Source organism: Salmo trutta, chromosome 19 (genome assembly GCF_901001165.1).
Source record: "Salmo trutta chromosome 19, fSalTru1.1, whole genome shotgun sequence".
In the NCBI taxonomy this organism is placed as follows: domain Eukaryota; kingdom Metazoa; phylum Chordata; class Actinopteri; order Salmoniformes; family Salmonidae; genus Salmo; species Salmo trutta.
In genome coordinates, this window is record NC_042975.1 from 56,473,050 (window position 1) to 56,499,551 (window position 26,502).

The 26,502-nt window shown below is 42.1% G+C and overlaps 1 protein-coding gene across 1 annotated transcript; it reads left to right on the forward strand.

Moving 5' to 3' along the window:
• The first annotated feature begins 23,788 nt into the window (after positions 1–23,788).
• mrps17 (mitochondrial ribosomal protein S17) lies at positions 23,789–25,646 on the forward strand. Its single transcript, XM_029701828.1, has 3 exons — positions 23,789–23,886; positions 24,391–24,534; positions 24,968–25,646. The coding sequence occupies exons 2-3, from the start codon at positions 24,412–24,414 to the stop codon at positions 25,295–25,297; spliced, it is 453 nt and encodes a 150-aa protein (XP_029557688.1). The 5' UTR covers positions 23,789–23,886; positions 24,391–24,411; the 3' UTR covers positions 25,298–25,646.
• The last annotated feature ends 856 nt before the right edge of the window (positions 25,647–26,502 follow it).

Genomic DNA, 26,502 nt, shown 5'->3' on the forward strand with positions numbered 1-26,502 from the left:
GTCAGCCCGAGTGGCCCGTCTGCCCGGCGCAGCTATCGGCGCCACCAAAGTGGGCGATGCCGAAAGTGGAGCGAGGTCCACGTCCTGCACCTGAGCCACCTCCAGGATAGGTGGGTTGGGGAGGGAGGGTGTAGCACAGTGCCGTCGGTGACGGCAGCCACCCTCCCTTCCCTCCCTTATTGTTTAGGGGTTATTTTTTGTTGGGGTATTGGGGATTTTCTTGTGTTTTCCTTTTTTAGGTGCATCCCGGGGTCTGCACCTTGAGGGGGGGGGTACTGTCACGTCCTGACCAGTAGAGGGTGTAGTTGGGTCAGGACGTGGCAGAAGGGAGTGTGTGTTTTTTATTGTTTCATTGATTTTGGCCGTGTGACTTCCAATCAGGCACAGCTGTAGAGGGTTGTGGTTGATTGGGAGTCACACATAAGTTGCCTACGTTTCCTTTGTGTTTCGTGGGTAATTGTTATTGTCATTGTGGTTGCACCTGACAGGACTGTGTTGGCTGTCAGTTTTTTTTTTTTTTTGTGAATTGCATAGTGTTCGTATATTAAATATGACGAACCCTAACTCCGCCGCATTTTGGTCCACTTCTTCCTCAGACAGCTGTTACAGCAGATTAATCAGTCAATGTTCCTATCGGGTGCTAGACTATGGCGGCATCATCTATATGAACGCAGCTGCCACTTCATTAAAGCCGTTAGATGCAGTATATCATAGCGCAGTGCGGTTTATTACGGGCAACAATTTTAAGTACTCATCACTGCATTCTATACCAGAAATATTGCTTGGCCTTGTCACGGAGGTTGATGTCACAATCTCAGAGATGGCTAACTCTGGAAATTCATTTGGTCTCTACTGAGTTCAGTAAATCAGCTTTTCTTGCACCTTATTTTGTGGAACAATCTTCAAAATATTCTTAAAGTTGATGTTCTCGTGCCTCTAGGGCAATTCAGAAAGGTGATTGAGGACCTTATTACAGATGGATGTGATTTTCTGGTGCCTCGAGGGCAATTCAGAAAGGTGATTGTGGACCTTATCTTTGATGAATGTGATGTTTTGGTGCCTCCAGGGTTATTCAGAAAGGTGATTGTGAACCTTATTACTGATTAATATAATGTTCTGATGCCTCTAGGGCAATTCAGAAAGGTGATTGAGGACCTTATTACAGATGGATGTGATTTTCTGGTGCCTCGAGGGCAATTCAGAAAGGTGATTGTGGACCTTATCTTTGATGAATGTGATGTTTTGGTGCCTCCAGGGTTATTCAGAAAGGTGATTGTGAACCTTATTACTGATTAATATAATGTTCTGATGCCTCTAGGGCAATTCAGAAAGGTGATTGAGGACCTTATTACTGGAGAATGTGATGTTTTGGTGCCTCTAGGGCAATTCAGAAAGGTGATTGAGGACCTCATTACTGATTAATGTGATGTTCTGATGCCTCCAGGGCAATTCAGAAAGATGATTGAGGACCTCATTACTGATTAATGTGATGTTCCGATGCCTCTAGGGCAGTTCAGAAAGATGATTGAGGACCTCATTACTGATTAATGTGATGTTCTGATGCCTCCAGGGCAATTCAGAAAGGTGATTGAGGACCTCATTACTGATTAATGTGATGTTCTGGTGCCTATAGGGTTATTCAGAAAGGTGATTTGGGACCTTATTACTGATGAATGTGATGTTTTGGTCCCTCTACGGCAATTCAAAAGGTGATTGTGGACCTTATTTTTGATGAATGTGATGTTGTGGTGCCTCTACGGCAATTCAGAAAGGTGATTGTGGACCTTATTTTTGATGAATGTGATGTTTTCTTGCCTCTAGGGTTATTCAAAAAGGTGATTGTGGACCTTTTTTTGATGAATGTGATGTTCTGATGCCTCTGGGGTTATTCAGAAAGGGGATAGAGGACCTTATTACTGATTAATGTGATGTTCTGGTGCCTCAAGGGCAATTTAGAAAGGTGATTGTGGACCTCATTGCTGACTCACGTGATGTTCTGGTGCCTCCAGGGCAATTCAGAAAGGTGATTGAGTACCTTATTACTGATTAATGTGATGTTCTGATGCCTATAGGGTTATTCAGAAAGGTGATTGAGGACCTTATTACTGGTGAATGTGATGTTTTGGTGCCTCCAGGGCAATTCAGAAAGGTGATTGAGACCTTATTACTGATGAATGTGATGTTTTCCTGCCTCCAGGGCAATTCAGAAAGGTGATTGAGACCTTATTACTGATGAATGTGATGTTTTCCTGCCTCCAGGGCAATTCAGAAAGGTGATTGAGGACCAGATTACTGGTGAATTTTTTTTATGACCATGTTTTTCTTTCTGCTTTCATTTTCTGTTATTCATGTAAATTGGTAAAAGAGACCTTGGTCTCAGTATGACTCCCTGATAAACTAAAGGTTAAATAAAATAAAAATACACAAACACAAAATAAAGATACATTAGTATGTCATAACCTAAATGTAAGGAGGGTATTTTCAGCCTACATATTTATTGAAACTTGCTGGGCAAGGGTGCCCAAGCGCTCTGTCCAATGTTTCTCTGGAGAAGTCATTTATCCCTCTCTTCCCCTATGTTGCTCCTTCACCAATTCAATGCCCATATAACGTAAGGCACTTAGGTCATTATTATGGCTATTGAAATGCCTGGCAATAGGTAATTCTTCATTGTTTTGTGAATGGAGCTCTTATGCTCACAAATCAATGCTTGCTTGGATATTAATGGAGGACTTATTCAATGCTGCAGTCAGACCTGCAAAGTCATTGGATGGTGCAGTGATGCCAGAAAACATCCAATAATTCAATAAAACCAGAACAAATCGGAATAAAAGTGAAAATGCCAAAACGAACCACTTCTGATGTCTGCTGGTCTATGCATGTGTCAAGACACTCTCCCAGTGTAGTGTGTGCTCTTGCAAGTGTGAGTGCACATGTTCTTACAAGTGTGTATGTCTTCTCTCGCATGTGTGTGTGTGTGTTCTTGCAAGTGCATGTGTGTGCGTGTGTGTTCTTGCAAGTGCGTGTGTGTGTGTGTGTGTGTGTGTGTGTGTGTGTGTGTGTGTGTGTGTGTGTGTGTGTGTGTGTGTGTGTGTGCAGCAAATATATCAGTGCATGCCACAGTTATGAGCACACAATGTCTGATTCAGACCTCTGAATCACTGCACAAACAGAACACAGGAATGTAATCACTCCAAGCAGAGAGCAGAAGAGGGAGAGAGAGAGAAAGGGAGAGATACACACACAGAGAGAGAGAGAGAGAGAGAGAGAGAGAGATTGGGCCAGCCTGTCATTCAAAGTCCTGGCAGCAGCAACCAGCAGCCCACTCCACTAGTGACCACATACCTGCATTCTTCCCTTCTGACCATACATAGAATCAGCCCCTATCACAGACTGCCAAGCTGAGACGAGCTATAAATATTGATTTTAGATGCTTTGGCAAGTCCAAACTGTGAGGTAAACCCTGAAACTATGAACAGTTCGGGTTTTTTTAATAAATAAAAGGAAAGAAAGTATTACTGTAGTCTTTTTCTAGTCTGTGTGCTGTGCTGGTTGTGATGTGATGTGACATACAGTACCATTCATTATATAGAGAGTGGACTGAATGACTTCACTCATTAACGTTAGACCATTGCTAAACCACACCTCTGACATATGAGACTGATGTGGCTGTCACTCAGCCTGTCATACAGACTTTCATTAATCAAAGGCTCTTACCCAGAGAGACCAACCGACCAACAACAGACATGAATTGCGGTATAGTACTCAGAATAATAATTGATTCAAGTAACTAACTAACTAACTAATACAGTCAGACATGACTGTTTGGCTGTCTTGTCCCATCTGCATACAACACATTGATGCTGATGACTCATTAATCTATGGTATCTGTTCCTAATAAATACATTTATTGAATAACAAAATAATAATTGTTCAGAGACAGGGACATCCCTTGAGTCCATCTAAACCCTCTCCAGAGATGTTTTCTGTTTCCCAGTCAATCAGGCTCTCTATTACAGTGCATACCCTAAAATAAAACTGTGATGTGATGATTTCATCCAATGACAAATCAGAAGAATAGCCCAATGTGATTAAACCATTATGGCCACAGTTCCCTCACAGATTGCCATAATTACTCTTACAAATAGAATCCTATGTAGGACTATGCGTCCCAAATTGCACTCTATTCCCTATTTAGTGTACTTTTGACTAGAGCTCTATGGGGTGATTTCACACCAGGACTGCCCGAAAATATTTTGGGTATCTCAAATTGTTCTGCCAATTCTCACATAGGATCTTCATTGGGAGGAAGGATGTTGACCTGCTTTTTACATTTGTATCACAACATTTTGGGGGGAAAATCATGATGACAGTGGCCATCTTAGGCCCTTTTTATACCTATAGATGCCTCCTGTAAGACCTATCTTGGTGTCATTATCCTCCTTATAGTGTGCTCTAACATATGGAGTATGTCTAGATTCTAAAATACAATTTAGTTTGTTTGGAAAGCAAATGCCTACTGATGGTAAGAGAAGACTAATCCATCTGTAGAAGCTACCAAATGTTTTTTCAACTCTCAATTTTGAGGGGACAGCACTGTTTTTCAAAGTAGCCTAGCTTGAGATAAGCTATTGGTACAAGAGCATCGGCCAATCAACGGTGAGTAGCCTATGCATATTCATGCTATCTTTCTCAGTGGGTGTCAGTGCCACTCGAAAGTTTATTTAGTAGCCTATACTGTAGCCTATTATATTTCCTCCTAATATTGTACAATCTGTGTCTCTTTTCATTGGCCTGGGCTATTAGTTGCATTCACGATGAGGTCATTTTTATTGATCTCAGTTTTTCAATGTCTGAGTAGCTACTCATTTCGGTCAATTGTGTGGTATTAAAAAATATTCTGCTAATGACTCCAGCAGGGGTTGGAACTGGTTCAGGGAACAAAACAGAAAACTGGGAAAGAACAACATTTTAAAAGATCAGAAACGGAACCTGGAACGAAAGTGATCCATACTGTTCCGAAAAATAACCGTTATTTTAAAAGCCTGGGAACTGGTTTGTAACGTTTTTTTTAATGTTTCAGGCATTTTTTTCAAGAACCACAACAAAACGCAACAAGCGCCTCGGCAAAGCACTCTGTCTGTTATTCAGAAATGTAATCCAGTGTCTGCACGCAAGCTGAAAATCTTTGCCTGTGCTTGTGTGTGTTTAGGTTACCTGCCCCTCCCTCCTCTGAAGCATAGGAACTAGTTTGATTCAGAAGATAAGGAGAGAGATTTTTTATTAGCTAGAAAATAAGGTAAAAAGGTAAGACGTGTTTTTAATTCTGGTGCCGCTCTACATACACAAGCTTGTTTGCTAGCTAGCTCAAGGTTGTTAGCTAGTTAGCTCAAAGGACAGATGATGCAGATAATACATGTCATAACAAGATGCCCAGCAGTTCAAACCCTCTCTCACTCTCTCCCCACCCAAAAACTCTCAGTCGCGTCTTCTGCCATTGGCTACACTTGTCTGTCCATCACGCATGTAAACAATTAGCTTTCCTGCTATCTCCGCACTGACTGGTGAAGTCATTTAATGAGCTAAATGTAAACAACAGTTGATTTCACAGGTTGAAAAAGGAACAGAAAGGAACGATATAAACCAGTAATATTTCGGGGTTGGAAGCAGTTCAGAACTTTTTTTTGCTGGTCGGAACAGTGGAACGAATTGAAAAAAAGTGTTTCTGTTCAGAACGTAACGATAGGAAAATAATTTTGGTTCCAACCCCTGGTCTCTAGTCATGTGAATAACGGAGAATTGCATGAAATGTGTTTATGAAAGGCCCCCCAAAAATGTGGGTGTGCAAATCCTGAGGTACGGTGTGTGTTCTGTTGGTTTGGCTGGGATTTGTGGAGTAGGACAATGCCTATCTATGCACACATGCACAAGCACACGTACACACACGCATGCATGTGCATACACACGCAAGCGTTAACAGCTCTGTGAGATAGGACTGAGCCCGTAGTTGCCTTATCTGTGGAAGGCCCAGGCTTCAGTCATGACCTCAGTGCGCTGGGGTGGAAAAGGTCTCTGGTATTCTACCTCCATCATTGTTTTAATTGTGACATCACAATGTGTGTGATGTGCTTTCACACAATCAGCACTGGAGTTCCCATTACTGGGAACTCATCAATCTTCTACACACAGTGAGAGATGATGGGAATCACACGCATACCAATGCACGAAGACACACGCAGACACACACATACTTACATGAAGACATACAGCCATACAAACATACACACACAAACACAGACACATACATAGCTTCTGTATCATCGTCTTCGTGAAGCGTACACTAAATACTACAAGAGTCTATAAATATCAGTGCTGCCCAATGAGAAGAGTTGTCGTGGAGAGGTTGTGGTATCTGTGGATTCAGAGCGAGAGAGAGGTCATGATTAAGTGACACTCATCCTTCATGTATGACAGATTTGGTGGTCAGGTCTGGAGAAGACCCTACAATAACTGACAACATCATTAAGGGACAATTATCCTTCTAAAAATATTAGAAAAACATAAGATTGGCTAGCTACCTCACTGGGGCCAAGCTCCCTGACAAAAATGTAATTAACTATATGTTTTATGTTATATTTCACATGTATCCTAAAATGTTTTGCAAAAAATTGATTTTTGGGAATTATCTCCCTCTGTCCTATTACATCACCTTTACCTCCTCCTATCTCTCTTTCTCTATTCCTGCTCCTCTTCCTGCTCATTCTCTTTTTCTACAATATCATTCTCCTCTCTGGTTTCATCAGACCAGAGAATCTTTTTTTAGGTGCCTTTTGGCAAACTCCAAGCGGGCTGTCATGTGCCTTTTACTGAGGAGTGACTTCCGTCTGGCCACTCTACCATAATGGCCTGATTGGTGGAGTGCTGCAGAGATGGTTGTCCTTCTGGAAGGATCTCCCATCTCCACAGAGGAACTCTAGAGCTCAGTCAGAGTGACTATAAGGTTCTTGGTCACCTCCCTGACCAAGGCCCTTCTCCCTCGATTGCTCAGTTTGGACAGGCGGCCAGCTCTAGAAAGAGTCTTGGTGGATCCAAACTTCTTCCATTTAAGAATGATGGAGGCCTTTGTGTTCCTGGGGACCTTAAATTCCGCAGAAATGTCTTGGTACCCTTCGCCAGATCTGTGCCTCAACACAATCCTGTCTCAGAGCTTTACGGACAACTCCTTCAACCTCATGCCTTCGTTTTTGCCCTGACATGCACTGTCAACATTCCCTCAAAAATCCAAGATGGCGTAGCAGTCAGCCGTCTTTGTCTTCGTCTTGTCGTGTCCCGTGTATAAATCTTTTAATCTTTTTTCTTCGCATATATTTTATATTTTTCTTAACCCCAACTTCAACATACTCTCCTGCAACCCGCCTCACCCAATGGTGTATGGATCTGCTATTTTCTTTACTTTAGAACCGGAACCCCCAACAGAAGCTAGCCAGCTAACAAGCTACTAGTCAGCTAGTAGTGGTCATCAGCTAACCTTTAGCCCGGACAACTCCTGCCAGTCTGCACAGCGCAATTCAACCCAGAGCTTATCGGACTTCTTTTTCTCCATATCCCCGGATTCCTACCGCAAGCTCTGAACCTCTTCACCTGGATCATCGCAGCTAGCTAGCTGCTTTCCAATTGGCTTCTCCTGGCTAACGGCTCTGTCCTGAAGCAAGCACCAATTAGCCTGGAGCTAGCCGATGCTAGGCCCATTTCCCGGCTAGCTGAAGAGGTCCATCAGCCACTCCTTGGGCTACAATACCTATTTTGCCAATTGGCCTGGACCTCTTTTATTGCCAATACGGAGCCCCGCCGATCCATCACGACTGGACTACCAACGTAATCCGCCCGAGGGGGTTTTTAAACAGGCTCCTCCGTCGTGATGTCCCCTGAATGCCCATCTGCTAACCTGCTAGCCGCGGCCTGCTACCTGTCTAGAGTGTTAGCTTGAAGAGGTCCATCAGCCAATTTACTACACGGACCCCCGAGGATCCATCATGACTGGTCTGCCGACATAACCGCACGAGGGGGCTACAACAGACTTCTTCCGTGGCAACGTCCCTCTATGGCCCATCTGCTATCCTGCTAGCCCCGGCCCGCTAGCTGTCTGAATCGCCATGTCTCCAGCCCGCCCAGCTACTCACTGGACCCTATGATCACTCGGCTACGCATGCCTCTCCCTAATGTCAATATGCCTTGTCCATTGCTGTTTTGGTTAGTGATTGTCTTATTTCACTGGCTAATCTAACAATGTAATGAGTTTCAATTATTTATTGTTATTCACTGCACATACAGTATGTGTGTGTGTGGATGCCTGAGGTCCATAGCATACTATTAGTGATTCTGTATTTTAGTCTCTTACAGTATGCATAATAAATTCTGTTGAAGTGCTTGACTTTTGACTCAACCTTCGTGCATGACTTAGCAGAAAGAGCTCTCTTTGTAGCAATATCATGAAACTATTAACTCATAACTGTATAATTGTCCAGTTGTAACCTTGTTCCACAGTCTCATTTGCTCGCTGTGACCTCATCTGAAGAACTGTCCCAGGTGCAATATCTGATTGGTGTGTGGTGACCTTGCCCACCTCACATAGCGTCTCATTGGCCAGAGGTGAGTTAGTTCAACAACCACCATGTCCCATTAGTCAACGATGACATCGGCACAAACATGACATCCCGGCTTTTCCTTGGCCTTCAAGCATCACTTCCTTCATATGGAGCATTTCAAAGTACTATTGGAGTGTGTACTTACTCCAACACTTCTAATGCTGTTGCTACAGCTAATACTAATAATGAATGGTGTCTGTTTAAACCTTTATTTATCTGTGAATGTGTCACTGTGTCCTGTTAGTGTCAGTAGTGTACACAGGTGCTGTTTGACACAGGCTGGGGTCTGTGTTGTCTGTCTGGCTCATACTTATGATATCACCTGTTGGAGAGAAGGTCGTAAATCATCTAACAATTATCACAATAATATTCCACTCGTATAGGTCACATACTGTAAGTAGAATCATAAAACACACACACACAAACACACTGAAACCAGAGCTCCATGGGATGTCATTTCAGTGATGCATGCAGGTTTACGTTCCCCTCCATGTGTCCTTCCCATGCAGTCCTTCTTTATTCATCCCTCATTCTATCCCTGACCCCCTTTCCAACTTCTCTCACTCCCATTTCTGTGTTTGTTTGGTCTGAGTAGTACAGACCTGTCCTGTTCATGATGATTACGCAGACACAGCCATATAGACAAAAAATACATTTAAAATATTTTTTTTAGGATATATGTGAAATATAAAAACTTGGCCAAATAATGTATGTAAAAAAAAAAGTATATAATATGTTATAAATACATTCAAACATATATAAATGATTTTTTTAAAGTGTATATATATATATATATATATATATATATATATATATATATATATATATATATATATATATCACAGGAGGTTGGTGGCACCTTAATTGGGAAGGATGGGCTCGTGGTAATGGTTGGAGCGGAAGAGATGGAATGGCATTAAATACATCAAACACATGGTTTGATGCCATTCCATTCAGCTGTTCCAGCCATTATTATGAGCTGTCTTCCCCTCAGCAGCCTCCACTGATATAAATGTATGTCAAATGTACATCACAATATACACTCAACGGGCCAGTTTATTAGCTACACCCATCTAGTATCGGGTCGAATCCCCCTTTGCCTCCAGAACAGCCTGATCAGGGACAGCCTCATCAGGGATTGTACAAGGTGTTGGAAACTTTCCACAGGGATGTTGGTCAATGCTGACTGGATGGCATCAGGTAGATGCTGCAGTTTGGATGCCGGCACATTCATGCTGCGAACAGCCCGTTCCATCTCATCCCAAAATGATCTCATGGATAGAGGTATGGGGACTGAGCAGGCCACTCAAGTAAAATTAAATCACTGTCATGTTCCAGGCAATGTTTTTCCACTCCTCAATTGTCCAGTGTTGGTGATCGCGTGCCCAATGAAGCCGCTTCTTGTTGTTTTTAACTGATAGGAGTGGAACCCGGGGTGGTCGTCTGATGCTATAGCCCATCCCTGACAATGATCAACGAGTTGTACGTTCCGCAATGCCGTTAACACCACTGTTGTACTGCGCCGTTATTCGTCTGTTTGTGGCCCGCCTGTTAGGACTGCCGTTTTTACAGCTGTTTGAAACTGGTGGACCAAAACAAAAGTTATTTCGGTTTTACTTTCGTTTTGGTCCACCAGTTTCAAACAGCTGTAAAAACGGCAGTCCTTCGGTTTTGGTCCACCAGTTTCAAACAGCTGTAAAAACTGCCGTCCTAACAGGCGGGCCACAAACTGACAAATAACGGCGCAGTTATAACACCACATACAAAAGTAGGTGGACGCCCCTTCAAATGAGTGGATTCTGCTATTTCAGCCACAACAGTTGCTGACAGGTATATCAAATCGAACACACAGCTTCACCATCTGGCTGTCTGACAGACGATTCTGGGTTTGGCGCGCTACCTGTTTGGTGGAGGAGGAATAATGGTCTGGGGCAGTTTTTCATTGTTCAGGCTAGGCCCCTTAGCTCCAGTGAAGGGAAATATTAATGCTACAACATACAATGACATCCTATAAGACTCTAGCCTTTCCAGAAGAGTGGATGTTGTTATAGCAGCAAAGGGGGGGCCAACTCCATATTTGTAACGCCCTGGCCATAGAGAGGGGTTTTTGTTCTTTATTCTATGTTCATTTTTCTATGTTTTTGTATTTCTTTGTTTTGGGCCGTGTGGCTCCCAATCAGGCACAGCTGTAGTTCGTTGTTGCTGATTGGGAGTCACACATAAAGGAGCCTGTTTTTCCTTTGGGTTTTGTGGGGGATTGTTTCTGTTTAGTGTCTTGCACCTGACAGTACTGTTTGGCTGTCGGTTTTCTTGTTTTGTTGTATCGTGTTTGTTCGTAAATTAAAACTCAAGATGAACACCAACTCCGCTGCACCTTGGTCTACTTCCACAGACAGCCGTTACAATATTAATGCCCATGATATTGGAATGAAATGTTCGATGAGTAGGTGTCCACATACTTTTGGTCATGTAGTGTTTATTTCACAGCAATTTAAATGGTACAATTATTCCCTATACTACAATGAACAAAAAAATAAACGGAGCATGTAAAGTGTTGGTCTCATGTTTCATGAGCTGAAAAACAATTACCCACAGAAAGCTTATTTTTCTCAAATGTTGTGCTGAAATGTGATTATATCCCTGTTAGTGAGCATTTTTCCTTTGTCAAGATAATCCACCCACCTGACAGGCAGGGGCGGAAATCCCGGGGGGGACGGGGGGGACACGACCCCCCCATCCTGGGAAAAATATAATTTGTCCCCCCCAGTATATCACTGAAACATAACTATGTAATTTAAATAATATTAATAATACGCAATGAAAGCAATTGTGCTGATTATAGACACTTAATAGCGCGTTTTTAAGTTTCAAAAGCTTGCGACCCCCCCACCCTTTGCCTCACAATGGTTTGATCCACTGCCAGTTCCTTAGCTTGCTAGGTAACAGAGAGGTCGTATCTACTGTCTGAAAGGCACTCAATGCACGTAACTGACGTGAGGTTAATCCAGTCAATCGCGCACACACACTAGCTGAATATGCAGAGCTAGCGCGCAAATATTAACTATTAAGCTAGCTAGTACCTATTCCATTTATGTGGCGTCGTCAAAGATGGAATCTTTGCTATCGTCAATTTATTCCAAGATCAGCATGCAGATGATGTAAGTTAGTGCTTCAAAGTCCCAGTGATAAGGTTAGCGATAAACTGAAATCCAAACTGAACAGAACTACACTCTCTTCTACCATTGTCTTAAATATATTTAATGGTCTCGTTGCAAAAGCTAAATTGTCGCAAGGGAACTTTTATTTATTTATTTTATTTCACCTTTATTTAACCCGGGTAGCAAAGATTATAGCAAACACCACTGAAACTGAATTGGTGCTCGCTAGCTTTGCAAATTCAGCTATTGTTGGAAGCCAGCCAATATGAAACAAACTATTCAAATTACAAAAGGTTGCAGCATATTGTCACGTCCTGGCCAGTATAAGGGTTAATTAGTATTGTAGTTTGGTCAGGACGTGACAGAGGGTATTTGTTTTATGTGGTTCAGGGTGGTGTGTTTGGTTAAAGGGTGTTTGATTTAGTATTTCCGGGGTTTTGGTTTATAGTCTGTTTATGTATTTCTATGTCTAGTCTGGTGAGTGTGTTTCTATGTTGTGTTGATTGGGGTTGGGACTCTCAGTTGAAGGCAGGTGTTGTCTATCTGCCTTTGATTGAGAGTCCCATATATTAGGGTGTGTTTGTGGTTGTTATTTGTGGGTGATTGTTCTGTGTTGAGCCTATGCTTGGCCAGACTGTTAGTTGTTGTTAGTTCGTTCATTTTTTTTGGTTTGTTATTTTGGTGTTCATTTTGTACTTATTCAATTCTCAAGATGAGCATACACGTACCTGCTGCGTTTTGGTCCTCTTTCACCGACGACAACCGTGACACATATGTTGTGTAAATGGTGAACTCATACAGCTGTCAACTCTTGTCATTTTAATCCGTTTCACATTTGCTAGCTACCTTTTAGATCGAAGCCCAAATAGAATGATTGAAGATGATAGAAGCCCATCTCCTACTGTAAATAACCTACACACTGTGTGTGTAGACAGCCAGCCAGCCAGGTAGAAAAATGGCAGAAAAATAAAAGACAGACATCAGAGTATTTTTCAATACACCAAAACGCATAGTAAGAACCCTAGTAGCCTAATATCTCAAAGACTAGTTGATAAAATGTTCATAAGAAAGAAATGAAATTCTAATGGAAATGTTTCACAATGATGTCATTAGGCAGAGCAGGCAACAGATGGCACACAGACAGCAGAGTTGGGGACAGATATGCAGGGACAGACTGGCAGAGACAGGGAGTCTCAGGTAAGTTTGTTGAGTCTTTGGCAACATTATGAAAGGTTCTCAATTTTTTTGACTTGTAAAATAGGAACATAATTGGAAAATGCCATGGATACCCCCACTCTCAACTTAAACTGGTGACTGAACTAAGATTTGTTAAAGGCAATGGTATTACTGTTGTGATTAGTTGTGTAGTTTTGGGTACCGGTAGTTAGGAGTACGGCAAACACCTTATTTCTTTGGTTCCTCAATATACATTTGCCATATTACAATGTAGGCTATGTGTTACAGCACTACTTTTGGTGTCCCCCTCAGGAATTGCTCTTGAGAAAATTTCATGTAATTGTCCCCTCCAAAGTTGATATCAGATTTCCGCCCCTGCTGACAGGTGTGACATATCAAGAAGCTGATTAAACAGCATAATCATTACACAGGTGCATCTTGTGCTAGGGACAATAAAAGGTCAATTTAAAATGTGCAGCTTTGTCACACAATGCCACAGATGTCTCAAGTTTTGAGGGAGCATGCAATTGGCATGCTGACTGCAGGAATGTCCACCAGAATGTCCATTTCTCTACCTTAAGCCGCCTCCAAGGTCTTTTTAGAGTATTTGGCAGCATGTCCTACCGGCCTCAGTGGCTGAAGCTACTAACCTGGAAGCTAAGCTCTCTCACTTCTCCCAGTCTTTTGGGAGGGAGGGTGGACAATGAGCCTGTCGTAGCGGATGATGCAATGTACCCATGCTCTCTGGCAGCATTCATGGCCAGGATAAGTTTTTTTCCATCTCTGGCGCACAGCTTCTGAGTAGTTAAGGAAGATGTTGGTTCCTCTCAAGTTCTTGGCTCTCTCCAGAGCAGCCATCTTGTCCTTAAACCTTAACTTGACTACTATCAGTCTGGGTCTGTCACCTTGGCTGGTTACAGGTTTTCTAGACCTGTGGGGGCACGCTCCACCCATCTTCCTATGATCCATCTGCAGCTTTTCAGTGATCATTTTTCCTCCTTTCTCCTCTGACTCGGCCCAGTTCTCATGTGAAGACTCTGGTATGCCACCGACAACAATGTTATTCCTCCTGGATTGTCCCTATAGATAGTCTGTTTTCCAGTCATTGTTAATAATGATTCACAGACAGTGAAGTCGCGTGGACTTACAGTTTGTGGTCATATTGCTGCAAGTCTCTTTGAGGACATCCACCTCTCCTTGAGAGAACTGAAAACTGTTCTTAAGGTCCTGGACCTCTCTGGTCAGACCTCTCTGGTCAGATTTTGTTAGTTGAGTCTTGTATTTGTTTTTAAGGATCCCCATTAGCTGCTGCCAAGGCAACAGTTACTTTTCCTGGGGTCCAGCAACATTAAGTCAGGTATAAACACAATTTAAAATAGTACATGATATTATATTTCATAACACTTTACCCAATACATTTAGTGTCTTCCCCCAGGCCAATACTCCACTATCACATAAAAGACCGACCGGCTCGATTCCATCCACCTGACAGGTGTGGCATATCAAGAAGCTGATTAAACAGCATGATAATTACACAGGTGCACCTTGTGCTGGGAACAAAAGGCCACTCTAAAATGTACAGTTTCATCACACAATGCCACAGATGTCTCAAGTTTTGAGGCAGCGCGCAATCGGCATGCAGACCGCGGGAATGTCCACCAGAGCTGTTGCCAGAGAATTGAATGTTCATTTCTCTACCATAAGTCAACTCCAACGTTGTTTTAGATAATTTGGCAGTACGTCCAACCGGCCTCACAACTACAGACCACGTGTAACTATGCCAGCACAGGACCCCCACATCCGGCTTCTTCAGCTGTGGAATCGTCTAAGACCAGCCACCTGGACAGCTGATGAAACAGTATTTCTGTCTGTAATAAAGGCCTTTGTGGGGGAAAAATCATTCTGATTGGCTTGGGCTGGCTCCCCTGTGGGTGAATGAGAACATATACAGTAGGTGTTTCTGCAGCATATGGGATATGCTCTGTTTGTCATTACTTCATGCCCTTGTACCTTCCTCATTATTATTTGTGATTGTTCAACATGGCATTGTAACAGATGTGATTAAATGGTGTCTACAAAGATTCTTTCTGTATGGTAATTGATTGCATGTCAGCATCACTACAGCCTGCAGCGTGTTTCTTTAATTCTCAACCTTTATGTTGCTTTTGTCACTAAGCATGTAAAGAACAGAATTTGATTCAATCACATGAAGGACAAAACACTTAGTGTACAGAAAAGGATTAGACTATACATGTACATCAGGGTAAACAATATGCCAAGCGACATGCCAAGCAGTCAAATCCACTTGGTATTGAGCCCACAACTAGTGTCTTACTCATTAAGGGCCGGCTTCCAGGACACAGATTAAGCCTCTAAAATTGCCATAGTAGAAATCACCCACAATAACCCATGTGTAGCCTACAATATTTATTCAATTGTATTCACATTTAATAGACAATCAACAAAATGTAATTTGAATATTGAATATTACAGAATATTGAATATTACAGACAAAACAAATTGTAGGCTTTAACATGGGACGCAACATTACAGTAACAACTAGATAAATACATGAGCTATATTGTCGCAACTAGGATATTTCATTTATTTATGTTAGAAATTTGGATCACGTAGGCCTATGTAATTAGATTGCAAGGATGTAAGGATAAAGATGTATTTAATATCTAAATAGTCATCCACCCAAAACAGTAAACATTCATTGATAATAACCAATGATAGGTGGCAACATCAACCATTTATCAGCATGTAGTGTCACACCCTGATCTGTTTCACCTGTCCTTGTCTCCATCCCCCTCCAGGTGTCATTCATCTTCCTCATTATCCCCTGTGTATTCATACCTGTGCTCTCTGTTTGTCTGTTGCCAGTTCGTCTTGTTTGTCAAGTCAACCAGCGTTTTTTGTATCAGCTCCTGCTTTTCCCCAGTCTCTCTTTTCTCGTCCTCCTGGTTTTGACTCTTGCCTGTCCTGACCCTGAGCCCGCCCGCCTGACCACTCTGCCTGAGCCTGCCTGCCATCCTGTACCTTTGCCCCTGTTGCTGTAATAAACATTGTTACTTCAACACAGTCTGCATCTGGATCTTACCTTTATCCTGATAGTAGTGCCTTCTGCTTCCAAAAAAACAGAACGTTGTCTCCCACAATGCTTTGGTTCCAACTTCAAGTTGCAGTTGGTGAGGAGCAACTGCAGAAATTTCCAGTCAACTGCAGTTGAAAGTTCATGACCTTTGATCAAGTGGTTGTTGTAAAGGTCATGCAGTCGACATGTAGTCGCAAGTCTGACAATTGTTATACCCATAATGCAATAAAAACATGAGCTGGCGCACACCCAGAGAAAATGGTTTTATGTAGAGGTGCTGACTAACGACAAATAAACTATAAGCTATGAAAATAGAGTCGCACACTCCATATATAACTCCCAGTAATTGATTAGATAAATTACCCAATCAACCCAATCAATTACTGGGAGTTTATATATGGAGTGTGCGACTCTCGTTATTTTTTATACCAAAAATGCAACATGCCAAAAGTGATCTGCTCGAATGCGCCCAATGTTACTAAGAAAAGACGATCAGTTATTTACCTGCCTGACCATACTGAGGGCCAAAATGATGATAGTCTGGAGGAGGAAAGTCTAATCATTGTGGAAGAAATTAAAAAGAGAAGGAGAGATTCAACACTCATCAGTCAGAAGATGCACCTGACCTTTTCTCTGTGAAGGAAGGAGATTGTCAATATGGCTCCAATGGTATCTTAGGTCCAGGACCGATGGCCCGTCCTATTTTGTCCAGATGAGGTAAATTGAGTAGATTTTTTAAATTCTTTGATAGTTGCTGCAGACTGAGCATGTGTTTTTCATAGCTCGGTCGTAGGCTTAACTGTACTTTCATTGTCAGATAGGCTAGACAAAATGTTCACAATCTGGTGGTACTACTTTAACCGTGTGTGTTTTTCTCTGTCTAATGTTGTACATTCAAAGCCTATCAAGTAAGTAGGCAGTATGAGCTTTTAGCAAAGGCCTTTGATTTGTTTTCTTTTTGTTGCCATCAACAGATCTATGATGTGTTTAGGTGCGTCACCAACGTGGACCTGCTAGAGACATTCAGAGCATCTTTAAACCAGCACTCGCCTCAATTCCTCAAAATGTACCAAGCCAGAAGGGGAGCTTCTGGAAGACGACCTAGACAAGCTCGATCAACAGGTAACCTCTTACATTTACATTTAAGTCATTTAGCAGACGCTCAAATTGGTGCATTCACCTTATGATATCCAGTGGAACAACCACTTTACAATAGTACATCTAAATCTTTTGGGGAGGGGGGGGGTAGAAGGATTACTTTGTCCTATCCCAGGTATTCCTTAAAGAGGTGGGGTTTCAGGTGTCTCCGGAAGGTGGTGATTGATTCCGCTGTCCTGGCGTCGTGAGGGAGCTTGTTCCACCATAGGGGTGCCAGAGCAGCGAACAGTTTTGACTGGGCTGAGCGGGAACTGTGCTTCCTCAGAGGTAGGGGGGCCAGCAGGCCAGAGGTGGATGAGCGCAGTGCCCTCGTTTGGGTGTAGGGACTGATCAGAGCCTGAAGGTACGGAGGTGCCGTTCCCCTCACGGCTCCGTAGGCAAGCACCATGGTCATATTAACACCTGACTGTCCTTGCTTAGAACCTAGTTTAACCTTGCCATCTTGGAACACAGGTTTATCAGAGCCTGGTGAAAACCATACACAACCCTTTTTGTAGGACAGGAAAGTCTTTCTGACATAATGTAAAAAAAGAAATGTACTGCTCCATTTCACCTCCCATTGACACTAACTACCTACCTCTGTTTAGTTCTGGACTCAGTCGGACAATTTAAATGTGAGGGTGACGTATGTTAGCTCAAGGGAGCACCACAACATGTTTAATCTTTCAGCTATTTAACATGTTTTAGCACTATCGGCATTTAAAGATGCACTACGCAGAAACCATATTTCTTGGTTGCTAAAATTATAATAGTATGCCTAATTTCAGTTTGTGACAAAACCTCACTGTACCATCTAAACTGCTCTGAAATATATATATATTTTCCATAACCGAAAATATTTTATTTTCAGTTGTTTGATCCTGGTGTACAAACCCAAAAGTAAAAGCTACACTTAAGCATGGGAAGCATAGAAATAGCACACATAGAACATTTCTACCGTTTCTTAGATTTGTATTCAATGAGAATGACAGATCACATTTCTATGTGCATTATGTTGGGTCGCCCAAAAATTTACAAATTGCTATAAGGTATCATAAATGCCATAAAGTACTCACAAATATGTAAAGTAAATCCTATTGTTTTCTTGTATGTATTGTTTTTCAGAACTCCAACACTGTGGCACACTGGAAGACAACAGTCCTGGAAGGTCCCCTTGTTTGTTTGCGAAAATCGAGCAAGGCTACTGAAGACGTGTATGGAGTATGTTTCATGAAAGCACCTCTGCAGATTTGAAAAAGAACTACGATACAAAGTATAATTCATTAGTTGGGAGGTATAGATTTTAACCCTAACCCCTAATCCTAACCCCTAACCCTAACCCCTAATCCTAACCTTAACCCTAAAATCCAGCAAGGCTACTGAAGACGTGTGTGGAGTAAGTTTAAAGAAAGCACCTGTCCAGAGTTGAAACAGAACTTCAATATAAAGTACAATTCATTAGTTGGGAGGTATAGATTTTTGACTCATCATGTATGTTTCACACCCTTTGTCTTTGTTTAACCAGGACTCTACTACAGACCTCTGCATCACGGTTGATAACTCCATGGTGTCCCCCTCCCAGAGTGCAAAGAACCTTGGCATGACCCTGGACAACACCCTATCGTTCTCTGCAAACATCAAAGTAGTGACTCACTCCTTCAGGTTCATGCTCTACAACACCTGTAGAGTACGACCCTACCTCATACAGGAAGCCATACAGGTCCTAATCCAGGCGCTTGTCATCTCTCGTCTGGATTTATGCAACTCGCTGTTGGCTGGGCTCCCTGTTTGTGCCATGAAACTCCTGCAACGTACCCAGAACCTAGATAGACCCTTTTTGTTTCCTAAGAGTTTACCTCCGATATAGAAAGTGCCAGTCTGTAAAGAGTTGTCTCCCACACTGTGCTATCATAGAAACCATGAGGCAGATAGTTCTGGTATCTCATATAGTATTTTATGTTTGAATGTAACTATGTATTTTTTACTATTAGTATTTATTAGCATCTACAATTAGCTGCTGCTGAGGCAGCGGCAACTCTTCCTAGGGTCTAAACAGGAAACAACACAACAAATAACATGCATAATATACATAAACATACATACATATGACAACATTTACATTACAATTTAGCCATTCAAAGCAAACCACAGCTACGACCCACAGCTAGTGCATTCTTCTTAAGATAGCCAGGCGAGACTACAAAATATCACAATCATATCCCAAACACGTATCACATACACAATACAATGCAATCGGAAAGTATTCAGACCAATTGACTTTTTCCACATTTTGTTACGTACAGCCTTATTCTAAAATTGATTAAATAAAAATGTCCCCCATCAATCTACACAAAATACCCCATAATGACAAAGCAAAAACAGGTTTTTAGAAATTTTTGCAAATGTATTAATAATAAAAACATAAATACCTAATTTACATAAGTATTCAGACCCTTTGCTATGAGACTCGAAATTGAGCTCAGGCGCATCCTGCTTCCATTGATCATCCTTGAGATGTTCTTACAACTTCTTTGGAGTCCAACTGAGGAAGTGGGGGAGAAGGGCCTTGGTCGGGGAGGTGACCAAGAACCTGATGGTTACTGACAGAGCTCCAGAGTTCCTCTGTGGAGATAGTTGTCCTTCTGGAAGGTTCTCCTATCTCTGCAGCACTCCACCAATCAGACCTTTATGGTAGAGTGGCCAGACAGAAGCCACTCCTCAGTAAAAGGCACATGACAACCCGCTTGGAGTTTGCCAAAAGGGACTCTCAGACCATGATAAACAAGATTCTCTGGTCTGATGAAACCCAGGTGTAAGTATTTGGCCTGAATGCTAAGCGTCACGTCTGGACGAAACCTGGCACCATCCCTATGGTGAAGCATAGTGGTGGCAGCATGCTGTGGGGATGTTTTTCAATGGCAGGGAATGGGAGACTAGTCAGGATCGAGTGAAAGATGAACGGAGTAAAGTACAAAGAGATCCTTGATGAAAACCTGCTCAAGAGCGCTCAGGACCTCTGACTGGAGAGAAGGTTCACCTTCCAACAGGACAATGAGCCTAAGTACACAGCCAAAACAATGCAGGAGTGGCTTTGGGAAAAGTCTCTGAATGTCCTTGAGTGGCCCAGCCAGAGCTCGGACTTGAACCCGATCGAACATCTCTGGAGAGACCTAAAAAGAGTTGTGCAGCAACGCTTCCCATCCAACCTGACAGAGCTTGAGAGGATGTGCAGAGAAGAATGGAAGAAACTCCACAAATACAGGTGTGCCAAGCTTTTAGCTTCATACTCAAGAAGACTGGAAGCTGTAAACGCTGCCAAAGGTGCTTCAGCAAAGTACTGAGTAAAGGGTCTGAAGACTTACCTAAATGTAATAATTCAGTTTTAATTTTTTTAATCAAATTTCTAAAAACCTGTTTTTGCTTTGTGATTATGGGTTATTGTGCGTAGATTAATGAGAATAAAAACAATTTAATCCTTTTGGCTGTCCGACGGACGAATCTGGATTTGGCATATACCAGGAGAACGCTACCTGCCCCAATGCATAGAGCCAACTGTAAAGTTTTGTGGAGGAGGAATAATGGTCAGGGGCTGTTTTTCATAGTTCGGGCTAGGCCCCTTAGTTCAAGTGAAGGGAAATCTTAATGCTACAGCATACAAGGACATTCTAGATGGTTCTGTGCTTCCAACTTAATGGCAACAGTTTGGCGAAGGCCCTTTCCTGTTTCAGTATGACAATGCCCACGTGCACAAAGCGAGGTCCATACAGAAATGGTTTGTCGTGATCGGTGTGGAAAAACTTGACTGGCCTGGACAGAGCCCTTACCTCAACCCCATAGAACACCTTTGGGATGAATTGGAATGCTGACTGCGAGCCAGGCCTAAATCACCCAGCATCAGTGCTCGACTTCACTAATGCATTTGCGGCTGATTGGAAGAAAGTCCCCGCAGCAATGTTCCAACATCTAGTGGAAAGCCTTCCCAGAAGAGTGGAGGCTGTTATAGCAGCAAAGGCGGACCAACTCCATGTTAATGCCCATGATTTTGGAATGAGATGTTCGAGCAGGTGTCCAGGTGTCCACATACTTTTAGTCATGTAGTGTACATAATACAATACATACTGTACCTAATAAAATGTAAAGTACTGAAAATGCGAAATGCTGAATACAAAATGCATAAAAATGTCTGTGTGTCTCTTCACAGTCCCCGTCATGCCATAAGGTGTTCTTTTATATGGTTTTTAATCAGGTTTTATTGCTAACTTGAGTTACCTGAGTGGCAGAAAGTTCCATTTAGCAATGACTTTATTTAATACTTTGTTTCCCAGCCTCTGTTCTGGATCTGGGGACTGTGAAGAGACCTCTGGTTGCATGGCTTGTGTGACTAGACATCCAGTCATTATGTCACAGCCCATGAGGGTCTTTCATGACACAATATGATACAGAGCTGACTAACCATGCCAGTAATCTTGTGAAAACATACATGTGCATGTACTTTTAAGGATGCTGTTATCCATATGCAAAAATAAAACACTTATAACAGCATTTTATAAGCATGTAACCTTTGAGTTGATATCCTCAAGTTACATTCATACATCGATACCACATTCACAACACTTGTACCAACTCAGGCTTATAATATTTTTAATTTACACAAAGATTATCTAAATTACATCTAGTCATTTGACCTTCCTGGCTACAGTAAATGTACAATATGTGATGCTGATATATTAGTGAGCGTTATGAGTGGTCCTGTTGTATGGGGTAGTCTATGTTCTGTTGGCTGTTATCTGTAAGTCAGTGCAGAGGCAGAGGTAGACCTGGGCTAGATACCCACAGTGTTTCCTTAAATGGGAAACTAACACGAGGAGAACCAGACCTATTGTGTTCTCTCCTCAGCATGCGCCTGATTAAGACCAGATTGGCCTGTGGTTGGTTGGTTCTGACACGCATCCAATTCCCACTCAGGGATGGAACGAGCTGTTTACTCTCTGCTATGCATACATTTGCGTATGATTTCTGACTTCACTTTCTTTTTTCTCTCTTCTCCAGTGAAAATCAAAGAGGGATGTTTTCCAATGCCAAACGATTGGTCTGATTAGAAGCTGCAGGCTGGGGGGTTATTGCTGTGTTACAATGACCAGACATACAGATAAGAAAACTTAAAAGTGAAGAGCCTGACAAAATCGATTTGTTCTGTTCCAATCTGACTAAGTTAAGACATTATGAAAAAAACAAGAGTTATGTTTTTTAAGAGATCGAGTGGTAACACTGGAGGGTGGCTGACAAAGTACATGTTCCTAGCTTCTATTCCACTATTGAACTAGGCTATACTAGCTCTCAAGAACCCAAGGGGGGTATATCCAGCCCTTGAATTCTCAACTGAAGGTATGGAACACATCTGGATCAATTAACTACTATCCAGACACTCTGTTTTAACATTTATGAACTATATTAATCCTAGCCAATGATACGGTTTTGGAAATCTTTGGAACTTGAATTGAATTTATTTTTGGGTAACAGACATATACAACAACATGTACAATGTGGACCCAGAGGATATCACTTGAAAGTATTAATTAAAACGCTTGTTTCCAAAGTGGTCCTCAATGGTAAAAATGTTCATATAAGCGAGAAAGAATCTTTCAAATACAAAAGATACACTTACTGTACGCCGTTTAGCAAGGTTGAACCCAGCTGTTTTCACACACCGCTTCGACTACAACACATCCTTTCACCTTGCGCTAGCTTTTCCATTGGACCATTCCATTCCAAATTTCTGGTTGGATTGTATGTGGTTCTGGAAATATAGCCGGGAGCACCTTTACTAAACTGCGTACAGTATGTGTATCTGTTGTAAATTATATCTCGCTGGTATGAAAGTTAAATTCCAAATGTTTCCAAAACCGAGGAATATTCGCATTAAGATGGAGCATTTGGACAGCATCGGAGTGTCGGGGCATTTTCCTCACAAGGCAAAACGTGACGTGGAATATCTCCACTGTAATGGAATGGAATTAGAGTCATGAGAAGGGCTAGGCTATATTGAACTCTTGGGCTGATAGTCCCAACATGACCATGTTATCCAATCCCTGGAAAGGAAGGCCACGTATTATTGCATAGATGAAAACCTAAACATCCCTTGTCTGTCACAAATGTTGAATAAAATGATATTTTAACTTACTCTACCAATTGTTCATGGGGTTGGTTCTTATATAGGGTGGAATTTGAGACTAAAGTCCCCCACGAGTTATTGCTTGTTTGTGCACATTTGACGCAAGTCCAGGACTTTTATTTTGACAGGAGGTCTACAACAGACCCACGTTTGGAAAGTCTGTTTAATTTGATATTTTGTCTCAAATTCCACCCTATAGAAAAACCAACCCCACAGACAATTGGTAGAGTAAGTTCAAATATGTGGATAAACAATAAGAAAGAACGAAATGTGATTGATTGATGTAAAGATATTACTGTGTATATCACTAAGTATTTTGTGGAAAGAAATGCCCGTGCGATTTGAGGAAGGTAATCAACCAAGAACCAAACGGCAATGTATTGTTCCTTTTTCAACTCCGTAGCTACGTCATCATTACGCCGTGGGTACGTCATCAAAACAAGCCAGAGTCGGTCGGATCGCATTTCTAACCTTCACTTGAACAGTTAGTTACCCAATAAAGTAAGTGGATTTGCCTATTTATATCTTGACATTAAAATAGCATTACTGTTAAGTTCAATGTTGAGGTTGCTGTTTTGCTTGTATGCTTTTTTTTTATTCATGCCAACGCGAAGTCAGATGATCAAGAAATGCTAACGTTAACTGGCAAGCTAACGTTAGTTTGCCGTCCGTCCAATCTATCTGGTGGTGTCATATCACAGTTTGCATTTAACTAGGCAAGTCACTTAAGAAACAATTATTATTTACAATGACGGCCTAACCCGGACGACGCTGGGCCAATTGTGCGCCGCCCTATGGGACTCCCAATCACGGTTGTGATACAGCCTGGAACCAGGGTCTGTAGTGACGCCTCTAGCACTGAGATGCAGTGCCCTTGACCATTTCGCCACCCAGCAGCCAAAGTCTTTCATCATATACTTTAAATGGGTACAAGGCTTATCAGTTAAACAACCCTAGTGCAACTTTGTCATCCTATTTAGCCTGTCTGTGTGTAATGTGTTCTAGGAATTTGTAAGCCTTAGCAGGATGTCTGTAAAACAGGCTTCAGTCCATGCTAAATGGATCATCGGCAGAGTGATCGGGACCAAGATGCAGAAGACCGCAAAAGTTAGAGTCACCAGACTGGTTCTGGACCCGTACCTGCTCAAGGTAAACACAGACAGGGTCAGCCCAGTGTCACAGGTGGGATCTCCCACAGGAGAAAAAAAAAAACATCTTGACCATTAGACCGAGAGGGACACTGATTTTGAAGATGCTGGCAGGGCTACCTCATCACGAGACAATGAGCCTGACTCATGTCCACTACATTAGTACCCCTGGGCCAGTCCAGCACGTTCACTTAATAGGTGCATCTCTAAGGAGGCAACCTCTCCTCGTCGGCTTTACGTCATCTGCACAGATGTAAAATAATAACTAGACAGATACCAACAGATTTATATAGAAAATTCTCTTGCTTTGATTATTTCTCAGTCAATGTTATAGCTTATTTTTATTCAGGGCACTGTAACATCTACCATCCCTAGTTGTCCAACAACTGTACCAGTCCTCACTCCTCATTCTCACCTCTCTCTCTCTCTTACAGTACTACAACAAGAGAAAGACCTACTTCGCCCACGATGCCTTGCAGCAGTGCACCGTGGGAGATATAGTCCTTCTGAAGGCCCTTGCTGAGCGCAGGTCGAGACATGTGAAACATGAACTGGCAGAGATAGTGCACAAGGTGGGCAACGTGGTGGACCCCCTGACAGGGAAGAGGGTGGCGGGGAGCGAGTTTCTAGAGTGCCTCACTGACCCCCCACACAGTCTGGAGCAGGAGTGTACGACGCTAACAGAGAAATTACAGGAACTCAACATCTCTGCTGCTGCCTCTTCAGGTGCAACCTTGGTCTCGTTATCCACAACCACACCTTGACTTTGCATCATTATTTGATTGGGGTGATTTGTATTTTGTATATCTACGTTTTTTTTTTTTTCAAACTCAAAGTGCTTGATGGTGTATGGGGATGTAACTAATCACCAATTCCACCTGCTGTTATTTGATGTTTTTGTTTGTCATTGATTATGTTGTCTTGGTTTATATGCAATTCTGCAATCAAGTCTAAAATGTTTCCATATTTAAATCCAAGGTGAATTCAATCGATTTTTTTGGGGTGTTGCATAGTTCAGCTGTTTTGAATTCCGGTTGTGTAAATCTATCAACCACATCCAATGCCATACAATTATATTTTATCATCAAATAAAAAGACCTCAATGGAAAAATAGTAATTTCCCCCTGCATTTGTTCCCCCACATAAGCCTACATTAAGTTGTTGATACAAACTTTTGCCTCATTCATTTGGATTTATGTTGATCAGAGGCATGCATTTAATTCTTATTTTGATAAAAGATCATTCAGATGACTTCACGTTGACACATGCAATAATTTCTTGTCATAGCATCCTGTGGTCACTTTTTCAGATTTTTAGGTATTGATGAATGTGGCCTTACCGCCATCTAGTGGAAACAGTTGATATTCTATTTTGTATGACCTGGAGCGTTATAGCACAGAGTTTCTACACCCAGAAACGAAACTTCCGCGAACGCTTGCGACCGAACTGACCGTGGTTTGGAGTTCGAGAAGTCAATGGGAAGTCAATCATCTTCCTTAGTTGTTCATTTTGCACACTAGTTTTGCCGAAATCTAAAAGCACAACCAAGAGTCGAGGAAATATCTTAAGCAGTCGAACTTATTTCTCCAACCTCGTAAAAGTGACAAACCGTTTTAATTTTCGTCAAAAAGAACTTTATATCGAAGGAGTGCCGTTGACGGACTACACATGCTCAGTTCTGCGTAAGAGACCGTTAAACGCGATTAGGTGCTTCTACGCAAGAGTTTAGCTGGCATCGCCTACAAGCAGTGGCGACCCATCATTCAGAGCCCCACCTGTTTTGAGCGCCACATTTTTAGCATTTTTAAAAATATTTTTTTGGGGTGAGGGGCTTCCTGTTTTGCATGTTATTTTGGCATTAACATGTGTCACATATCAGATTACACCATCCAAATAAAGTCGCACACTCCATGTATAATCTCAGCAATTTAATGGGTATTTACCAACGTTTCGGCATCACTGTGCCTTC